This window comes from Mobula hypostoma, chromosome 23 (genome assembly GCF_963921235.1).
Source record: "Mobula hypostoma chromosome 23, sMobHyp1.1, whole genome shotgun sequence".
Lineage (NCBI taxonomy): Eukaryota > Metazoa > Chordata > Chondrichthyes > Myliobatiformes > Myliobatidae > Mobula > Mobula hypostoma.
Genome location: NC_086119.1, coordinates 30,477,991 through 30,500,064, shown reverse-complemented (window position 1 = coordinate 30,500,064; position 22,074 = coordinate 30,477,991). Strand labels below are relative to the sequence as shown.

Sequence of the window (22,074 nt, the reverse complement as noted above, 5' to 3'; positions counted from 1 at the left end):
ATAAAAGTAACACTTCTTTTCAAGCAGGCACCTGTTGAATGGTTTCTTTAATTAGGCAAATCTGCGGGCAGGAATCCAATAAGAAGCAGGTGGAGGAGATGGGAAGTATCCAATCCTAATGGAGGCTTTCAACTCAAAATACTGGCAACTCTTTTTTCCCCCTCATAGATGCTGCTCAACTTGCTGAGTTCCTCCAGCATCTTGTTGATCACTCAATATCCAGAAGAAATGGGCTAACATATCTGATGCCATTTATGAACAATAAAATTTACATTTGCAATTGAAAGGAGAGAGAAAAGATTTGTATCTGTAAGTAAGGTGTTCAGTGTACAAATTCTTTCACAGCTGAAGAAATAATTTTGAAGTTTTCACAGTCATAGAAAAACATGACGGGATATCTTTGCTATTCAAAATTTGACAGTAATAGTGAAGTAGATGACCAGGTTATTTATTTCAGCACTTGGCCAAGTGGTTAAGGCATTGGACTAGTGACCTGACAGTCATGAGTTCGAGCCCCAGCCAAGGCAACGTGTTGTGTCCTTGAGCAAGGCACTTAATCACACTTTGCTTTGCGACGACACTGGTGCTAAGCTGTATGGGTCCTAATGCCCCTCCCTTGGACAACATTGGTGTCGTGGAGAGGAGAGACTTGCAGCATGGGCAACTGCTGGTCTTCCATACAACCTTGCCCAGGCCTGTGCCCTGGAGAGTGAAGACTTTCCGGGCGCAGATCCATGGTCTCGCAAGACTAACGGATGCCTATTGGCCTGGAAGTTCATATGCTGTTTACCATAGTGAAATCATTTGTAAACTGCTGACACAGCAGGAGGAGCTGTAGTTTATTATTAGCTCAGGTAAAAGGCACCTCCTGCAGGGCTCTCTCCTGACAGAGGTCCCAGCAGGTGTATCTGGGGATGGTGTGGCTGAAAGAGAATAGGCAAGGCAAGTATGGGGGGCAGGGGGAGGTGTAAATGTGCAGAGACTAATAAAATTTGCAATAACAGAGGAGAAGAAACCCCTGCCAGAAATGTGATGTAAGGCTGGAATGGCTGATTATTTGAAAGTACTGAATCCGAAAGTCCTATTCTGATGTTAGATGCAGTTCCTCAAGTGACATTGAGCCTTATTGGAACATAGACTGAACCTAGAGTGAGACCAAAGCCAGAGTGACATTGAGCCTTACTGGAACATAGACTGAACCTAGAGTGAGACCAAAGCCAGAGTGACATTGAGCCTTACTGGAACATAGACTGAACCTAGAGTGAGGGCTGGATGGAGAATTGCAGCAAGAGGCAACTGAGAGCTCAGGAACAACCTTATGGATTGTAAAGCCATAAGTAGTGGTTGGTTTCCGTAATGTAGAGGAGACTACATTGTGAGCGCAAGTACTGTACAATAATCGGACAGAAATACGAGTGCCTTTGTTACTTGGTCTGTGAAAAATTATAATTTGTTACCTGCTTGACTTATTAAATGGAGCTTTTATATTTGACAGAGGTATTTTCTTGATTTCAGCATTTGCATAGACAAATGTGCTTGTGTTTTCTGAAGTGGGGGGAACAGAAAATTACATTTCTGAAAAGTAATTTTCCCTTGTCTGCCGTGATCTAGGGACTGAGAGGATTTGTGGTGAGATGATAGTCTGTGCTTTGTGTTGTCTCTGAACAATTCATTCATAGGATGTCAGCAGCAAATCGGGCATTTAGTGCTTAGTCATAATTAACCCTGAATTGAGGAGGTGGTTAAGACTCTGTCACATTGGTAAAGTCTGGGGTAACCCATTTGGTAAGATGACCAATTCCACCCCCCCATGGTCCCCGACCAATGTGATAGATTTTTAGAACAATCCAGTAGCTCCACCATCACTGTTGCCAATACTTGCTTTTTATTCCATTATTTACTCAATTATTTGAAATTAACTTCCCACAGTGAATTTGAACACCTGCTTCTCGATCAATAATCAATCCCCCACAACTGCTGGTTTAGTAGCTCAATGTCAGAATCAGAATCATAAGACATAGAAGCAGAATTTGATCATTCAGCCCATCGAGTCTATTCCATCATGGCTAATCCAGTTCCCTCCCTACCCCATACCCTTGTCTTCCCCCATGACCTTTCACACCCTGATTAATAAAGAACCTATCGACTTCTGCCTTAAATATACCCAATGACCTGATCTCCACAATCTCTAAAGAAATTGGTCCCAACATCGACCCTAACGGAACACCACTAGTCATCGGCAGCCAATCAGAAACAGCTCCCTTTATTCCCCCTCTTAGCTCCCTGCCGAATATCCAATTCTCTATCCATCCTGTAATACCATGGCCTCTTATCTTGTTAAATATCAGTATCCATTTTCCTCTACGGATGCTGTCTGGCTCACTGAGTTTCTGGAGTGCTTCTTATTTTGCTCTTGATTCCAGCATCTGCACTCTCCCGTGTCTCAACTTGCAGCAGAAGTTTTGACTAGTTCAGAATGCAAATGACAATGCGGCTTATCAGCTCCAGCTTGTGCATAATTTGAACTGGATGCAGCAGGTGCTCCCTTTCAGCCGTCAACACTGTCCAAGTGAAGGTGTGGAGTTTAATAGTGATTCTTACCTGACTGTCAAGTCCCAAAAACAGCAGCATGGTGAAAAACAGTATCGCCCACAACGGGGAGACAGGCATTGTAACAAAGGTTTCAGGGTAAATCACAAACACTAATCCAGGGCCTGAAGGAAAGAAAAACATTTTAAGAATTACCAAACACAGTGTTAGTAAGCAATAAAATATTCAGCACAAGTAAAAAATGGTGTTTCAGACAAATGGAGTCCCTTATTTTTTGCCATTTTCTCCCCTCCCTTTCCACTGAAGCTGCTGATTTCTTGCTGGATACAGCTTTGCTGACAATCGGGAATCTCTTCCTTAGTTTTCATTTTGTGTTACACATTTGAGCATTTGAGACAAGTAGGCTGCAGGCTCCAGTTTCTGCACGAGCACTTGGAGTCAATTGTGACCTACAGTCTTCCTATATAACAAAAGTTGTCAGAGTGGCCTATTTATTACATGTGAGGAAGGTACTGAAGCCGAGAAATTAGGTCCATTTGTTTTTTTATGTGCATGCCTCCCAGAGATTGGTTTTCCACACATTAGATTGCATTGGCACCACTTCATGCTGTTTTTGCCCCCACTTCATGCTGTTTTTGCCCCAGATGCTTTTGCCTTCTATTTGTCACAGGCTAGCAACAGCTGCACAACTCGTGAGTCACCGCCTGTGCAGCATGTATCTCCTCCACTGCTGGTAGACAGTGGAGCTTTGCCAGGGAGAAAAGAGACGACCTTACCTGTTCACGCACAAAGCACCCGGGAACACATTAAGTCACACAGTACCACAGCACAGAAACAGGCCTCTTGGTCCATGTCAACCTGGCCTTCTGCCTAGGCCCATCTACTTTTGCACCAGACCACTGCCCTGCAAACCTCTCCCAACCACATACCCATCCAAACTTCTCAAGTGTGACAGTTGAACCTGCATCTACCACTTCCGCTGGCAGCTCGTGCCACACCGAGTGAAAAAGCTCCCCCTCAGAACCTCCTTAAATATTTCACCCTAAACCTATTGTATGACCTCTATTTCTAGCCTTACCCGTCCTCAGTGGGAAAAACCTGCATGTATTCACCTATCTACACCCCTCATTTGTTCCCCTCAGTAACATCTTCCTCTTCTTCTCCTGCGCTGCAGGCAATAGTCTCAACCTTTCCCTATAACTCAGTTCCTCAAGTCCTGGCAACATCCTTGTAAATTTTCTCTGCACTCGTTCAATCTTTCCTGTAGGTGGCTGACAAGAACATTGTGCAGGGTCTGGGATTGAGGTAATGACTAAAGGTCTGCACGGTCAGTAAGCTGTTCGGGTCGTGAAGGGATATGGGGAGAAGGCAGGAGATCTGGCCTGGGAGGAAAATTGGATCAGCCACAATGGAACAGCAGAGCAGACTCAATGGACCGAACGGCCTAATTCTGCTCCTATATCTTATGGAGCTATATATCTTGGTACGTGCAACAATAGTAAATCAATAATAATAATATATCACGGCTCCACTCGCAGTAGCTCCCAGCCACCATGTCCTGTGATCACTATTATGGAGGTGACTGCAGCCAGCTTTGAAATCAAGTCTGAACCTCCTGTTGTGATTGCTGGGTCCTTGTTCGGTTGCCGGCCCATTGTGTTGTGGGGTCACCCACAGGATAGGAGTTTATCAGGCCTGTTCAGACTGGTGTGTCTCTCTCCCCCTCTCCCACCCCCAACACCTTCCTCTCCTCTGTGCTGGCCTCTCCTGCAGCTCTACATTGATAGCCATGAGGTGAGCTCGCTGCATCCAGCCCCAAAAGAAACCACACCGACCCTGTTCTCTCTCATAAACTGCTGTGCAGAATTCCACTCTGCTGTAGTTAGTGGATTTTTACCCAGTTCCAGAATTTATTTTTCTAACATCAGTTTGGACAATAGTGTAATAAGCACTACGATTAGTGCACCAAAAGAGCGACGGAGGATGAGAGGTGACCTGATAGAGGAGTACAAGATAATAAGAGGCATTGATTGCGTGGATAGTTAGAGGCTTTTCCCCAGGGCTGAAATGGCTAGCACGAGAGGGCAGAGTTTTAAGGTGCTTGGAAGAAGGTACAGAGGAGATGTCAGGGGTAAGTTTTTACGCAGAGAGTGGTGAGTGTGTGGAATGGGCTGCCGGCGACGGTGGTGGAGGTCGAAACGATAGGGTCGTTTAAGAGACTCCTGGATAGGTACATGGAGCTTAGAAAAATAGAGGGCTATGGGTAAACCTAGATAGTTCTAAGGTAGGGACATGTTCGGCACAGCTTTGTGGGTCGAAGGGCCTGTATTGTGCTGTAGGTTTTCTATGGAGAACCCAGACTCCAGTGACACAAGGACTGGTAAACTACCCAACTTCAGAAGTTAGGACATCATAGGCCGTATCTCTTTTGACCACATAGCTAGAGTCCTTGCTGGGCAGTGAGCGACAGCCAGAACTTTGACCCAGTTTCTCCTTTCTCTCTCTCTCACCCAGAAGAGCAGAGATTATTTGTGTCATTGTCTTGGCTGAGCTCGCATCAGTAAAGAGCAGAATTCAAACTCCACCCTCCTTCACTCACTGAACGCGTTGAGGAATTTTGCCCTTTACTTTCTTTTGCTACACTGCAAGATGAAATGCCTGAAATCCTGTATATCCATGCACTCTGTTTGATGTTTATAATTGATCTTGTTGAAATTATTGGCAACAGAAATATGTCTATGTGCAATTAACACATCCCATACCCTCTGTGGTTAAAACATGTCAGCCTAGTTCAGATCTCACCAATTTACACAACCTCGTGTGCACCTTGTACACTCACTCACTCACCATCCACAGCGATTTCATGGATTGGAACGTTAATCATTTGGGACAAGTATCCAAAAGCAGAGAAGATAACAAATCCAGAAAGTATACTTGTGGCTGTATTCGTCAGTGAGATGGCTAATGTATCACTGCAAGGAAATTGAAAAACCATTGCCAGGTATTACTTTGTGGCAGTGAACAGTATGTGTACAAATTAATCAAACATTTGAGATTTATAAACAGAAATGTTTCTAACTCATTACCTTTAACTCTGGGGTTAAATTTTAATTTGTGCGGGTGGGGGGGGTAGTGCTCTGTACAGGGAACTTTTATCATCTGGGTATGTCTATTGGCTGGAGAATTTTTATTGCCCAGAGATCACCCGTTACTCAGAGAAAATCTATCCCTTCGGGACTGTCATTTGTTTGAGAAACAGCCATTATTCAGGGTATATCTGCTGAGTAGAAAGTGTGTATTGCTCAGAGAGTGTCAGTAGCTCAGTGAACAGCTATTTCTCACACATCCTTTGAGGAAAGAATACCCATTGCTCAGGGAATACCAATTGCTCACTAAGTGTTCTTTGCTCAGAGATCCTTGGAAAACATTTATTCCTCAGAGAACATGCATTGCTCAGAGAAGCTCTTTGCTAAGCGAATGCCAGTTGCTTGAGGAGGACCATCGATCAGGCTATGTCTATTGAATAGAGAATGTCTATTGCTCAAAGAATGTTCACTGCAACATTGCTGCTATGCTGTTTTGGTGTGACCCATTGGGAATATGATGTTGTCAGGCCACTGGAGCAGGGATCCAATCGCAGAGTCACTACTGTGCACACAGTGATACTAATTGAGTAGCAAATCCTGAGGTGCAAACAAAGTCAGCGTCAAAGTTCAGACAGAGATCAAAACATCCAGAGAAATCCAAAAACCAGAATCAGGAAACAGGCAGAGTTGATATTCAGACAGACAGAGTACAGATACAAATGCTGGAAAGGCTCAGGAAAATTCACTGGCACTATCTGGCCACAAACAGGTGAAAGCACAGGACTGAAATACACTGAGCAATAAACAGAGAGGCAGATGATAGGTGGAGCACAATGAGATACAGGTGGCAGCAATACAGGTAATAATGAGAGATGGAGTACTCAGTAATACAGGGACCGGAGTAGAGTAGGAGCGGGGACAGGAGCAATTGGCAATACAAAACACAGACTGACAGCTAGGGGAAAACACACAAAAAGACAGAGTTCAACTGGAGGTACTGACAGTTGTACAGTGTTGGCCACCTTTAGCAAGACAGAGAACCGAAGAAGGATTCACCAGTCTGATTCCTAGGATGAAGTCTGTTCCAAGAGGAGAAATGGAGTGAACGGCGTTCACATTCTCTGTGGTTTAGGAGGACAAGTGGTGTAATGATTAGGTTTTTTTGTGTAATTTTTTTTGACTCAAACAAGGAGTTCAACACAGCGTGACTGTTTTAGTGATCAATGGGTTAACAATCCTCTGTAAACCATCACTACAACTCAGATCATGTGGCACTGTATTTAAAACAGAGTCACCCTTTAAATATACCAGCATGGGTTAAGTCTTGAGGTGTATGAAATATCACAGAGTGATTGATAATGTGGTTGCTGAGAGGTTGCCATGCTTGGCTGGACAATCTAAAACCAGAGACCATAGTCCCTAGACTGAAATGAAAAGAGATTGCTTTACTCAGAGATGCGTGTAAGATTGAGATTCCCTGTCCTGAGAGCTGTTGATGTTTTTTTACTGAGTAACAGAAGAGAGAGAGCCATGGATGTTTGGGCAGTATGAGTTATAGTAAGGGGCAGGGAAGTGAAGATCAATCTTGGTCTCTTTAAATCACACAATAAGCTTAAGAAGCCATTTGGCTGGTCACTGGTCCAATTTCTTACGTTCTAATGCATAATCTGTTGTTATTACCCCTTCATCCTGCTCTGGACCAGTTTCCCAGTTTTAAGCAACAGATTTTTGTGTGAACCATGAATGGCCTTCTGTGGGTTTGGTAGTACTGAGGTAAGCTTTCGTGCACGTGCATTGACTATCTTTTGTACTTTTCATGGTACTGAAAATATGGGGCCTCACTGCAACCGAGAGCTGGGAGAATCCCGAGGGAAATCGCAATACCTCCTTCATTTGTCAGTCCGACCATAGAACCCATTTGACAGTCCGAACATAGAACCCATTTGAAACAGGAATCAAAAAGGGATACAGTACAGGATTTAGAAGGGAAGTACAGCAGATGATACAAACCTGGCTGAGAACGGAAATGCAAGAGATAGTCAGCATGTTAGGCAGCATCTGTGGGGAAGAGAAACCACTGAAGTTTCTAGCTGTTGATCTGATGAAATGCCTTTGACCTGCTATGTTACCCTCATCTTCCTTCAACTCCACAGAAGCTACCTGAGTACTTCCAGTACATTCAGTTTTATTTTGGCACAGGACTTCCTTGGCTGGGCTATGTTGACCACAGTAAACGAAGACTGGTACAACTTATAAAGGCAAAACAAGAAAAAGAAGAAAGTACTTAAGTATTTTGTTGTTGAACTTGTTGTAACTCGCCATGGAAATCAATGAGCCAAAACCAATACCCAGGGAATTGAAGACTTGAACTGCAGCATAAACCCAGACCTGAGAAGAAAACAAAGGTTTGTAGTTGGAACCAGAGCAAAAATTAGCAGCTGCAGTGCAGAGAGCATTGGCGCTGTTATGAGTGAGGCATTGTTGGGAAGCTTTACGACATAACCATTATCATTTATACCGAACCAACTGCAACTGCAAAATGCCTGAATGGTTTTATGAAAAAAAATCTTCTCCCTTCCTCTGAACAGCCCTGAAGCTTCAGTCCTCGGTTAGATCTATTGAAAATGAAAGTACTGTCATTGCTGGAGATCTGGAAAAAAACAAAGATTACACCAAAAGCCAGGCAGTGGAAAGAGAAACAGAGTGAATGTTTCAGATCCAAGATCCTTCACCAGTTCTCCTGATAATGGCTTCAGTCTGATACTTACTTAAGCTCTTGACATGAATGCTTAATCAACCTTAAAAGGCATCCTAACGCTATCACTCAATACCCAATAACTAGAGTATTGCAGGCTGTCTTTTACTCTTAGATCCTAAACACCAGAACAAATGGCATTAAGACGACACATGGCAGGAGACTCGTGTGTCGTCGGGGAGGCCAGAAAATCTTTCGCTGTCGGCCCGAAGACCTGACATCTTTGCGATCTTCGGCCACAGAGCTCGTAAAAAGCAACAAAACGGACTTTTTAACGGGTTGTTGTTATGTCTCCCGCTCACTGTGAAAATGGGGGACACCTCCCTCTCCCTTATGAGAGAAAGAGTGAACCTGTGGGTTGCCGAATGTCGGATGAATTACAAGAGTCTTTGGGGTATCTGCAAGGTCTGTGTCTTTGCTATCACTTAGCTCACGTTTGTGCTCGGTGGCGAGTGCGCTTTTTTTTGCCGGTGGGGGGGAGGGGGGAATTGTTGCTTGCTGCCGCTTACGCGTGGGAGGGGGAGCTGGGGGGGGACTTAGGGGTTTTCACGTTTAACTGTCGTTCATTCTTTGGGGCATTTCTCTGTTTTTGTAGATATTTGCAAAGAAAAAGCATTTCAGGATGTATATTGTAAATATTTCTCTGACATTAAACTGAACCATTGAAATATAAAGGAGAACTCTTCCCTTTGCCTCATTAAATGAATAATAAATCACCAAAAAGATAAACTGCATTGTAAAGAAGTGTGTAAAATGTTTACATTTTATATGAAAGTGTTAGTGGAAGCTGTAGTTACATAATCTTCCATACCAGGAGCTTAAATGCACAATCACTAAGTTGAACACAGTGGGACAGAAATTGTTCATGCTGATCATTGTTTATGAGAGTTGCTTTTAACACTGTGTGCTTTCTAAATCCTGTTGTTTAAACACAACTAAAGTACTAACAGCACAGTAAAACAACTTTGAATGGCAGGGAAAAATGTACAACTCTGAGGAACAAAACTGAGATCAAACAGGTATCTGCTGTGCACAATCGCAACCAGATGAGCTCTAAGAGTGGTTAAAGCAAACCTCTGGGCTAGAACTGGTGGCCTAAACTCAAAGCTGGCAAACTTGTCGACGACTTAGAACTTGTGGTTCACTGGGTAGTACGCCTCTAATTCACAGCGGCAGGGTATTACTCCGTGGCAAGTTGTTGATTCCTGCCGTCATTTGGATGGTGCACAGCAAGTCCCATCCGCTAGGTGGCTAAAACGACACAGTGTGGCCCAGTGTAGTGTGCTGCTGCCACACAGTTCCAGCAGCCCCCGTTCAATCCTGACCTCAAATGGCGTCCGAATAGAGTATACAAATTCTCAATGTGAGCAGGTGGGATTTCTTCAGGGGCTCTGGCTTTCCTCACACTCTAAAGATATGTAGGTCGAGTTGCTCAGCATCCACATCACCGAGGAGTCCACGTGGTCTGTACCCACCGGCTGTGTGGTGAAAAAGGCACAACAGCGCCTCTTTCACCACAGACAGTTGAGGAAGTTTGGTATGGGCCCCCAAATCCTAAGAACTGTCTACAGGGGCACAATTGAGAGCATCTTGACTGGCTGCATCACTGCCTGGTATGGGAACTGTACCTCCCTTAATCGCAGGACTCTGCAGAGAGTGGTGTGGACAGCCCAGCGCACCTGTAGTGTGAATGTCCCATGATTCAGGACACTTACAAGGACAGGTGTGTAAAAAGAGCCCATAGGATCACTGGGGACCCAAGCCATCCCAACCAGCTGCTATCATCCGGGAAACGGTACCGCAGCATAAAGGCCAGGACCAACAGGCTCCGGGACAGCTTCTTCCACCAGGCCATCAGACTGATGAACTCACACTGATTTGAGTGTACTCCATATTACATTGACTGTTCTATTTATTATAAATTATTATGATTGCACATGACACATTTAGATGGAGACGTGACATAAAGATTTTTACTCTTCATGTATGTGAAGGATGTAGGAAATAAAGTCAATTCAATTCAATTTAAATTAAATTCAATTATTATGTATGCACATAATAAAAGAACTTCAGTTCCCAGTGCGCAATGCGGATGATTCACCTGGAACTGGAAGTGATGTTGGTGAATGGGAGACATGCTCTTGGCGGGCTAAAGTTTCCCGAGTAAAATGTGGTCGAGCTGAAGCCATTCTGTAAATTTGTAAATAACTGTGGGAAGAAGAATCGTTTTGCAAAGTCCTGCAAAGCTGGGGCTACCAACAGAAAGGTGCACACTGCTGCTGAAGGAATGGAGGAAGTCTTTGTGGATTCTCTACAGGCTGCTGGTGCTGGTAAGACAGAATGGATTGTTCCAGTGACTGTGAATGAGACAGTAATTCCATTCAAGCTTGACTCCAGAGCCCAGATGAATCTGTTATCCATGGATGTTTACAAGAATCTCAAAGTAAAGAGCAAGATTTACCCAACGAAGTTAAAACTGACTGGCTATACTGGAGAGAACGTTCTGGTAGAAGAAGGCTGTATATTGAACTTCATGCACAAGGGGCAGCACCTAAAGGCACAACTAATGGTTGTAGATGAGAGAGTACAGCCAATATCAGGTCTGACTCAACCTTGTGGAAAGAATTTTCATTGTGGCCTCACAGACCAAAGATGACCAGACAACATTTATGGGAGAGAAGCACAAGAACTCCATTTTCCATAGTCATCTGTACCAGTGACACCAGCACAATAGTCAGGATGCCTGTGCTGAACAGAGGGATCATGATGAAGACACCATTTCTGCTTCCACATCATGCAGCTGTGGTTCAAAATTTGTCTCTCGTCAATTTCCATTTAAAGGCTGGAAATCAAAAATATCTCCACAATCCTTACCGAAGTTGAAGAAGATAAATAAAAAGGAAGATAGGGAGATCACACAGACTCCAAGGTCACAACAAAAGCACCAATTCAGCACAAACCAATGAGGTTTGATATGCAATCAACAGAAGCAGCTCTGTGAATTGAGATGGAATCAGTTCGAACTCGTGCGAAGACTCACTGATCACATGGATATAGTCCAGGGCTCCATTACGAGGCATCTGGAGCAAACAATGGCCAGACAGCAAGAACAAGAACAGAGACTGAACACAGAAAATGAAAGCTATACATCTGTGGAAACAAATAGCAGACCAAAAGGGATCAGTAAACCACCCCAGAGGCAGATTGAAAGTGGATGAGTGAATGAAGAACTGTATTTGCTCATTATAATTGAAGTTAATATAAATATCTGTGTTGGAGAGCATTATTGTTTCCTGCAGGCTTATGAGGACATAGTATTTTCTTTAACGGGGGAAGATTGTGTTATTATGTGTGTACATAATAAAGAACTTCAGTTTCCACTGTGCAATGCGGGTGGTTCAGCTGGAACTGGAACTGATATTGGTGAAAGGGACTCACACACACTCTTGGCAGGCTAAGGCCCTTGGTAAAATGTGGTTGAACTGAAGCCATCCTGTAAATCTGTAAATAAAATAGTTTTAGCATTTTTACCAAAACAAGTTTGCCTTTGTGAAAGAACAAACATGACAGGTAGGTTAAATACTACTGTAAATTGCCTCTCATCTGGAGAATCAAGGGGAAATAGGATGTAGAACAGCAGAACACAGCAACAGCCCCTTTGGCCTATGTGTCTGTGTTGACTATGATGCCAAATGAAACTGCTCATCTGCCTACACATGGTCTGTGTTCCTCTGTTCCCTTCCTGTTCATGCACTCATCTAAGAGATGCTTAAATGTAGTTCCTTACTTCAGTCACTTCTTCAGACAATTCATCGTCCACCCGAGATGGTAAGACCATAAGATATAGGAGCAGAATTAGGCCATTTGGCTCCTCAAGTGGGCTCCACCATTTCATCATGGCTGATCCATTTCCTAATCTCCTGCCTTTTCCAGCATCCTTCCATGCCCTGACTAATCATGAATCTATCAACCTCTGCCTTAAACTTGGCCTCCACAGCCACCCATGGCAACGGATTTCACAGATTCACCACTCCCTGGCTAAAGCAATTCCTACTCATCTCTGTTCTAAAGGGACATCACTCTATTCTGAGGTTGTGCCCTCTCGTCTTGGACTCCCTCACCATGCGAAACATCTGCTCCACATCCACTCTTATCTGTTGTGGAAACAAACAGCAGACCAAAAGGGATCATTAAACCACCACAGAGGCAGATTGAAAAAGTAGATGAGTGAATAAGGGACTAGGCTTTTCAATATTTGATAGGTTTATCCACGTGAATCTTTGGGGATTGTAGACGATTGTCCGAGTGGGTGAGTATTTCCTGTGCCAGATGAAATGTCTTTCAGGTAATGATACAGTACTGACAGACCATAAGAATGTAAATGGGATGTCTTGTAATGGAGCATATACATTAATGTGATGTTTAACTTGAGCACAGCCCTGTGTCACATCAATCACCAGTGACCAAACTAACTAACTATGATTTAATACTAAATAAATTTAAAATGAAATCAGAGCAAATGTTTGCAAAGCAAAAATGTATCTGGGTCTAAAATTAACATTCTGCTCTCAGTATTAGGAAGCTTAGGTCCCCATTATTAATGATATAAATGGATCTATCACCAAACTCTAAAAATGTAACTTAATTTCATTTCCATTTAAATAGGACACTCAAAACTGAACAAAATACAGTTTGAATTCTACATGTCTAAGCAAAAAAATAGTTTTCTATTTTCCCTTGGAGAAGATTAATTTATGATGCTATCCTGTGTGGTGTTTGTTGAAATAAGTGAAATTTATTATCAGGTTGTGTTAAAAAAAAAGCAAACGAAATCTGATGATTTTTGGTGGATTTAAATGTCCAAACTGGGAAGTGCAATCATCCCTAATCTTATGCATTATAGATGTTAATGGTGAAAATATCCTGAAAGCATTTGATAAATGGTTTGCTGGATACTAAAACGTGAAAATATCAGTGCAAACAGGATTACTTTCATCCCTTTATAAAGGGATGTTCGTCTCTAGGGATTGAGAATTCATTGCTTTAAACTTGAGGCTTCATTTAAGGTTTGGTCTTGATTTTATTTCTCTTGCCACAGACTTTCTTCTATACTGTTCATTAAATAACTCACTAGTAGATTAGGATTCATGTTGTCGATTTTTTGGGGTGAGATGGTAGTTTTGCATTTGCATAATGCTATTACAGCACCAGTGACTCGGGTTCAATTCTGACGCTGTCTCTAAGGAGTTTGTATGTTCTCCTTGAGACTGCATGGATTTCCTTTGGGTCCCACATTCTAAAGACGTACAGACTCGTAGGTTCATTGGTTACATGACTGTAATAGGACAGGATTGTTGGGCCAGAATGGCCTGTTTCCCTGCTGTATCCCTAAATAAATAAGGTAAAACGGTCTGGTAAAAGGCTATCTGAATGCACAGGAACATAAGACAATAGTGAACCCAGCCTAATATAGCACAGGCACATCCCTTCCTACCATTGGCAGTATCTACATGAGGCACTGCCTCAAGTCGGCAACATCTGTTATCAAATGTTCCCAGCATCCGGGCAATGCCGTCTCCTCACAGCTACTACTGGGCAGGAGACACAAAAGCCTGAAGTCCCACGTCACCAGGTTCAAGAGCAGCTATTTCTTTTCAACCATGCGGTTCTTGAACTGACCTGCGCAACCATGAACAGCTCTTGGCAAATCATAGGTAATAAACTACAACCACTTTGCGCTGGAGTGAGGTTTTTAGAACATCGACCATACAGCACAGGATCACGCTTTTTGGCCCACAGCTGAACCAATTAAATTAGTAATCAAACAGCTAATCTATCTAATTTCTTCTGCCTACCTAATGTCCATATCCTTTCATTTTCCTCACATTTCCATCTAAGTGTCTCATAAAAGTCTCTAATGTTTCTGCCTCTACTGCCACCACCACCACAGGCAGCACATTCCAAGCACTCACCACTCTCTGTGTAGAAAACTTGCCCCTCACTTCTCCTTTGAAGTTACCCCCCTAACCTTAAAAGCATGCACTCTGATACCAGACATTTCAACCCTCTGAAGAAGATATTGTCTGTCTACTCCATCTATGCCTCTCAAAATCCTATAAAATTCTATCAGATCTCCCCTCAGCTTCCGCTACTCTAGAGAAAACAACCCGAGTTTGCCCAACCTCTCTATATAGCAAACGCCCTCTAATCCAGGCAACATCCTGGTAAACCTTCTCTGCATCCTCTCCTATAATTGGGGAGCCAAGACTGTATGCAGTATTCCAGAAGCAGCCTAACTAGAGCTTTATAAAGCTGCAAGATAACTTGCTGATTTTTGAACTCAGTTCCTCAACTAATAAAAGCAAGCATGCCATATGTCTTCTTAAGGGCCCTATCTACCCGTGTAGCCACTTTCAGGAAGTTATGAACTTGGACTGCAAGATCCCTCTGCTCATCAACACTGTTCATGGTCTTGCCCTCAATAGTGTACTGTCTCTTTGTATTTGACCTACCAAGGTGCAACACTTCACATTTGACCCGCCATTTCCCTATCCATATCTGCAAATGATCTATTTCATGCTGTTCTCTTTGCCAGTCCTCTACACTATCCACAACTCCACCAATCTTCCTATCATCTTCAAACTTACTAACCCACCCATCTACATTTTCATTCGGATAATTTGTACACATCATGAACAGCAGACGTCACAGTACAGATCCCTGCGGATCACTACTAATCACAGACCTCCAGCTAGAATAAGTCCATCGACCACCACCCTCTGTCTTCCATGGGCATGCTGGTTCTGAATGCAAACGGCTAATTCACCATCGATCCCATGCATCTTAATCTTAATTTTCTGGTTGGGAGACCTTGTCAAACATCTTGTCCATGTAGGTGACATCCACAAATCTACCTTCAATTGGCACCCTCGTCACCTCATCAAAAAAAATTCAATCAAGTTAGTAAGACATGATTTGCTTCGCTAAAACTCATGCTGGTGCTCCCTAATTAGGCCACGGTTTTCCAAATGCTCATGAATCCTGTCCCTGAGAATTCTCTCCAGTAACCTCCCTACCACTGACATTAGACTCACCCACCGGTCACAGAATTATCCCGAGTTCCCACTTGATTAATGGAGCAACATTAGCTATTTGCCAGTCCTCTGAGACCTCGCCTGTGGCTGGAGAGGACATGAAGATATTGGTCAAGGCCCCAGCAATCTCTTCTCTTGCCTGTGTTCTTCTCATGTTTGAATTACTTTCTTTTTGTAAAAATTGCACATAATTTAGCCTTCACGTAGGTTCTTCTTGTGAATGTGGTTCCTCTGATGCTGCAAGCTAGGTTTTCTTTGCACCTGTGCTTGTGTGTACCTGTGTTCATGACAATTAACTCGACTTTGACTTTGATCTTCTTTCTTATCAGACCAGAAGCTGAGGGTGAGGCAGTTTTTGGAAGTTTCACATCAATGAAAGCTCATAAAAAGTCATGGACAGATCTGATTCAAACTCTTGATAGGGCAATAGGCTGCCTCGATCGCCAATCAATCCTAGGATGGAAATACCTGTTAGAAGGAAATGTATTTCTTCCCTTTTGACTCCAGATTTCCTGCATTCAAATACCACAATGTAACAGAGTCTCAGCTTCACAGCAAGCTTACTAATGCTAGTACTTTACGTAGATTCCTCTGGTTAAACACCAGTGCGCCCCATTGAAAGTTAAAAACATTATGTCTTGCAGCAAAAAGAGAGAATGCCAGAAACACTCAGCAAGTCAGGCAGCGTCTGTGGAAAGAGAGACAGAATGAAGACCCTACATCAGAATTTGATATCTCCTGCCACAATGCTTCCAGAGCCGCTGACTGATTCCAGCATTTTTAAATTTATTTCAGATTTCCAATTAAAAAAAAAATCATCCCTATGTCTACTGTCCACAAACAGTCCCTCAACTAGTAGATTTGGGACTACTCTTCCTTCTCTCATGGGATGAGAGTGATACCAGTAAGGTGAGCATTTGAAGCTCATCCTGAATTCCCCTGAAAAAATGCCAATTAGCTGCAGAACTTGTAAGGAAAAAAATCCATCCATGCTATTCCAAGACTCCAAGAATTTGATTCCACTGGCTTGTGCCTTTCTTCTTTTTTCCTCAAGGAAAGGCACAAGCCACTGGAATCAAACCTTTGGAGTCCATGCTGTTGTACATGATACTGAATGGAGCTTCTCTGTAGCTTGATTTAGAATTTCTTTAATTGTGGGATGTTTTAGTGGGTGGTGAATGCTTGGCTGCACAGAAGCAAAGCCCTTTCCTCTTTTAATTCAGAACAAAGAAAATTGATGCAGTCCTAGGGCGAACTATAGTTATCACTCCTTTTCAAATTAAACTATTAAAAGCAGAAAAAAAAAACAACGTTCACTTTTGAAGAAATATTTTTGGGACAGCCCAACAAATTTACTTCTTTTTGCTGAAGTATTGAAACATAACCCAACATTAGACATTCCAAAGTCCAACTTTAAAATCCGTTCAGATATCCATGAATGCTTACCTGGACTTCCTTAAGTTTCTCCCACTCTGGATTAACAAAGTAATTGATTCCACCTGGAGCCCCTGGGAGTTGAGTATTGTTAATCAGCAAGGCCAACAGTACCACATAAGGAAAGAGCGCAGTAAAGTACACGATCTGGTTACAAAGACAGGATGAACAAGCATTAAGGTAGTGGGATATATTTAACGGTTATTCTTACAGTCCCTCTACCTGTCTACCTCATCCTTCTCCAGCTGGTTGGGTGTTATAATAATCTATACATTACCATTTATCTTACACCAGCTTGTGCTTCAAATTTACAGCAAATGGAAGCTGAGGGATATTTAGTCCCTGCATGACATAAAACAAACTCTGTACCACATCCACAATGAAAGGCAGGCACAAATGAGACTGGGAGCTTGCAGTACAATTGATCTTTGGATGGGAAGCAATCCAAACAGCGAAAACCCTGCAGCAAATACACCTTCTGGCTCATATAAAGAATAGGAACTAACTCGAGCCAGTGGAATTATGTCTCAGTAGGAGCAAGCGTCCTTAGGGAGGGAGAAAAGAGACTTTGAAAGGGAGAATTGTAAGTAGATGCAAGTCTCCACAGGGGCAGCCTGACCTGCTGAGTTCCTCCAGCATCTTATTTAATGCTTCCAATACCATCCAGTCTAATTTTGCTTAATAGTTTATTGTGCGGTAAATTATGAAATGTAGAGAGCTTACACACACAAATTACCGTAGGAACTCATCAGGTCAGACAACATCTATGAAGAGGAAAAAGCAGTTGAAGTTTCAGGCTGAGACCCTACATCAGGACTGGAAAGGAAGGGGATGTGGAAAGAAGGCAGATTAAGGAGGTGGGGAAAGGGGGAGTACAAGCTGGCAGTTGCTAGGTAAAAGCAGGTGAAGGGGAAGGTAAGTGGGTGGGGGGGGGGCTTCAATTAGCAGAATCATCATCATCATCATCAGGTGCCATGTCCAATTTGAGCTTTGACTGCCATGGCCCTCACACTCCTGTTTCGGGTCAAGTGGATCAATTCATTGGTATTCATTTCCAGTTCTCTGGCTGCTGTCTCCATCATCATTTGTCTGTCTTCCTCTTGCTTTCTTCCCTTCAATCTTTCCTATAATTACCATGCATTCTAACTGCTCTTTCCTAATCACATGTCCAATGAAGTTACGTTGCCTTTTCATGATCTCATACATTATTTCTCTTTTTGTGTTTGCTCTGTTCATGACATCCCCGTTAGATATTCGTTTCATCCATGATATTCTTTGCATCCTCCTCAAACACCACATCTCTGCTGCTACAATTCGTTTCTTCATGTTACTAGATATTATCCAACATTCTGAGCCATATAACATAACTGGATAAATGTAACATTTCAGTGCTCTGAGGCAGGTTGTCATGCCTAGTTTAGAATTGGTCAGTATACTCTTCATTCTCGTAAAGGTATCTTTTGCCATCCCTATACTGGCAGAATAGAGAGAAATACAAATACACTTCCAATTGATTAATGGGAATGGCTGCCAGGAAAAGTCGGAACCATAACTCATCACAGAGATGGGGCAGATGAATCAAAGGATTTTAAGAGCAGGGAAATACATTTTTAAAAGTTAACTTAGAGAATGGTGCTTCATCACAAGGAGATTAGAACATAGGAAGAAGGTAACCCTACTGCAATTATACAGGGCACTGCTTAGACATCATTCAGAGTTTGAAGTAAAGTTTTTACCTTTGGGAGGACAAAAGCTTGGAAATACACTGCCAATTGCATGCGATGGTACTTAGGATAATGAAGTCTCATAGTAGTGGGCAAAACTACAATGAGGCTTCTTTATCAGGTAAAAATACTTGCTTCTAGAATTCAGGTGATGAGTGATTTAATTGAGGTGTTGGGGAATTCACAGAGAACTTGCGGGTAGGAATAAGGCGGACATAAGACCCTGTGTCCTGACGAAGGGTCTTGGCCTGAAACGTCGACTGTACCTCTTCCTAGAGATGCTGCCTGGCCTGCTGCTTTCACCAGCAACTTTGATGTGTGTTGCTTGAATTTCCAGCATCTGTAGAAATCCTCTTATAAGCATAAATAATTTCAGTTTCAAAGTTAAAATAAAATCTGAGATCTTCTGATGCAATGAGTGAAAGGAGGTAAGATGTACTCCCCCAGACGCAAATTTGATAGGTATTTAAACAGAAGATAGATACTTAATTGAAGAAAAAGGAATCAAGGGGAAAGTGTAGGACATTGGGAGTAATAATCCCCATATTTAATAAAGAGCTGAAGGTTTGATTGAACTGCCTCTGTTCCTGTGGAGCTTTACTTGTTGAAATGGCACTACAACCTTAAAATATCAGTTATGTCAAATGTATTGTCCCAAAACGTAGGATCTAGATATTTGCTGTAGATATCAGCTTCAGCACACACCATTTATGGTTTAAGTGACTGTAAAATGGAAGCCATATGTTAATGTTCACAAATCTAATTTTCTCTCTCTGATGGGGTTCCAGCTGACTCAGCTATTCCACAGTTATTCATTTTTAATGATAGAATTACTAATCACTTCAATTTTCGGTAGCGAAGTAATGAAACAGTCACAGGTCATTATTAAACCACTAATAAAATAGATACAATAACAAAAGCATCATTTCTCTAAGCAGAAAGCAAACACTGCAGCCAGACAATCCTTCACTTTCTGATTAAAATATCTGGTACCAATATTAATACAATAGAACTGAATCTTGTGGTGTTACCTAGCAGTGAGTAATGCACTAAAAGCTCTTTAATATGTAACAGTTTGAGAAGACTTACTTTTAAACATATGCAAGAATAGATATTTCTTAAATTATCGAGAATTGCAGTTAATTAGACAATTGAATTCACAAGCATTTTTCCTTCATCAATCCCCCTATTTTCTTAAAGTGTCCTACCATTCATTTACATTCTGCATGGCTTTACCTCAGACATTCACTGTAAAAGGTCAGTGGAAAGTATGGAAGTGCCAATAAAGAAAGGCCATTTCCAGTGGTTGAAGAGCTTAGAGCTAAGGCCACACCAGGAAAGTGAGCTGTAATGACTTGGAAGATTCTGCTTGAAGAAGTGGTGAATCTCGATTCTCTAGGTGCTCCCAGGTGGAACTGAGTAAATTCTGAGTGAAAAAAAATCGAAGGGATGGTAGGGTGGGTCAGTGTGGGGAAGGGGAGGAATCGAGGAGAATGAGACCAAGTAGTTTGTATGTAAAGTTCGTACGTTTTCCCCGTGACCGTGTAGATTTCCTCCGCTGCTCCAGTTTCCTCCCAGATTCCAAAGACAAACGGGTTGGGGTTAGTAAGCTGTGGGCATGCTATGTTGGTACCGGCAGCATGGCAGCACTGGTGGGCTACCCCCTTGCACAGTCCTTGGACTGTTGGTCATTGGCACAAAATGATGCACTCCTCTGCATGTTTCGGGGTCTCAACATGCATGTGACAAATGTAAAACTAATGCTAAAAAGCTCATCTTAACACACTCGAAATGCTGGAGGAAATCAGCAAGACAGGCAGCATCTACGGAGGGGAATTAACAGTCCACCGAGTCCGTTCGTCAGCCCAAAATGTAGACTGTTTACTTCCCCTCCATTGATCTGCCTGACTTTGCTGAGTTCCTCCAGCATTTGTGATTGTTGCTCAGGATTTCCAGTATCTGAAGAACCTCTTGTGTTTGTACCGCAAATGACCTGTTGCAAACAGTAGAAAACTCTGGTGTACACGATACCATTCTGTGATAGCATAAACACCTCTGGGATAAGGAAGGGGAAAAAAAGTTGAGTGGCAAGACCAGACTGTGCGTGATACAATCCATGCCTTGCATTCAGCCCCACCCTCTCTGCACCCCACCACATTCCTATGACCACCCTTTCCTTTCATGGGTCACATTGAGTTGTACTGTAGGTTTTGCTATGCGGCCTTCATTTGGAGCAGATGGTTTACTGCAGGTCTCCAGAACCCAGCAAGGGCCCAAAGGCCCTGCCTGAAGACAGCACATAGTTTTTCGATAGTTCCTTGTTTCTAAATGTCATTAAAAACAGATGGGATAGATTAAAAAATTAAAAGTAATAAATTAAATTCTTATTTCAATAATAAATTAATAAAATATTAATAACAAGCAAAATAAAAACACCTGCTCTTATATTTTGAATCCAGACTGGATGAGCCCTTGGGGCGTTGTTAGAGCACAGGCGACCACAGGGTTTGGTTCACGAGAACTGTTCGTGACCCAAACAGTTCATAAATTGGAAATGAACAGATAATGTTGTGCTGGGAGGGGAGAACGGCCACCAGCCGGCCTCACTGGCTTAGTGGGAGGACCAGTGAATTCACCCAGCGCTCGCAGCTCTGCCGGGCTCAAACCAGCCCCCAGATGTTACAGCCCGGGGTGGGGGGGAGCAGGGTGATGTTTGGAGAGAAGGCACGTGGAGCAGACACATTGTCACCTGGCAGAAGCCTGGAAGCCTCAAGTAGGTGGAATATTTGTCCTGTGGGTCTTCCAAACACTCGCTTGTACTGTAGGTACGGGGTGCCGATAAGTCAGACGCTCAATACCTAGGGAGGACCTACACCTGCTCTGCCTAACATGAAGTTAAAGGGGCAAGTATGAAGTTTATGGGACTCATTCCCTCAGCATGATTGAACTTCACAGCCAGTGTCTGTGCTGAGTCCAGAGGCAGAACGGGAAGTCTAATGCTCTGTCACAGTTAACCACACTTCTGTTTGGCAATCGTCAGGCACAATAGTTAGCAACGTAGTGATCAGTGAAGTGGCCCTAGCCAGATTAAAAAAAATCCATTATTTCTTCTATTGATTACTATGTTCTGACACTGTTGATGTACTTAGAGGGAATGAGTATGTTGCCCACTGTCACGGTGATGATGAAGAACCTGGGATGCAGGAGGCTGGGCAGGCTATTCATGTGCTAAGAACACCATGTTCCATCCACTACATGTGGAACTTCCCGGTGGCCAAATATTTCAATTCCCATTCCCATTCCTGGTCTGACTTGTCGGTCCATGGTCTCCCCTTGTGCTACGATGGGGCCACCCTCAGGGTGGAGGAGTAACACCTTATATTCCGTCTGGATAGCCTCCAACTTGATGGCATGAAGATCAATTTCTCCTT

The 22,074-nt window shown here is 42.9% G+C and overlaps 1 protein-coding gene across 3 annotated transcripts in view; it reads right to left on the bottom strand.

The window, feature by feature from the left end:
- The window catches only part of si:ch211-283g2.1 (sodium- and chloride-dependent GABA transporter ine), a 131,676-nt gene that overhangs the window by 23,367 nt on the left and 86,235 nt on the right, over positions 1 to 22,074 (bottom strand). For all 3 annotated transcript variants that reach the window (XM_063031308.1, XM_063031307.1, XM_063031309.1), the window contains exons 5-8: positions 16,932 to 17,066; positions 7,921 to 8,024; positions 5,398 to 5,522; positions 2,602 to 2,714 (exon numbers count right to left, since the gene is read on the bottom strand). In XM_063031308.1, the coding sequence (XP_062887378.1) occupies positions 2,602 to 2,714; positions 5,398 to 5,522; positions 7,921 to 8,024; positions 16,932 to 17,066 (477 nt within the window). The remainder of the gene's footprint in view (positions 1 to 2,601; positions 2,715 to 5,397; positions 5,523 to 7,920; positions 8,025 to 16,931; positions 17,067 to 22,074) is intronic.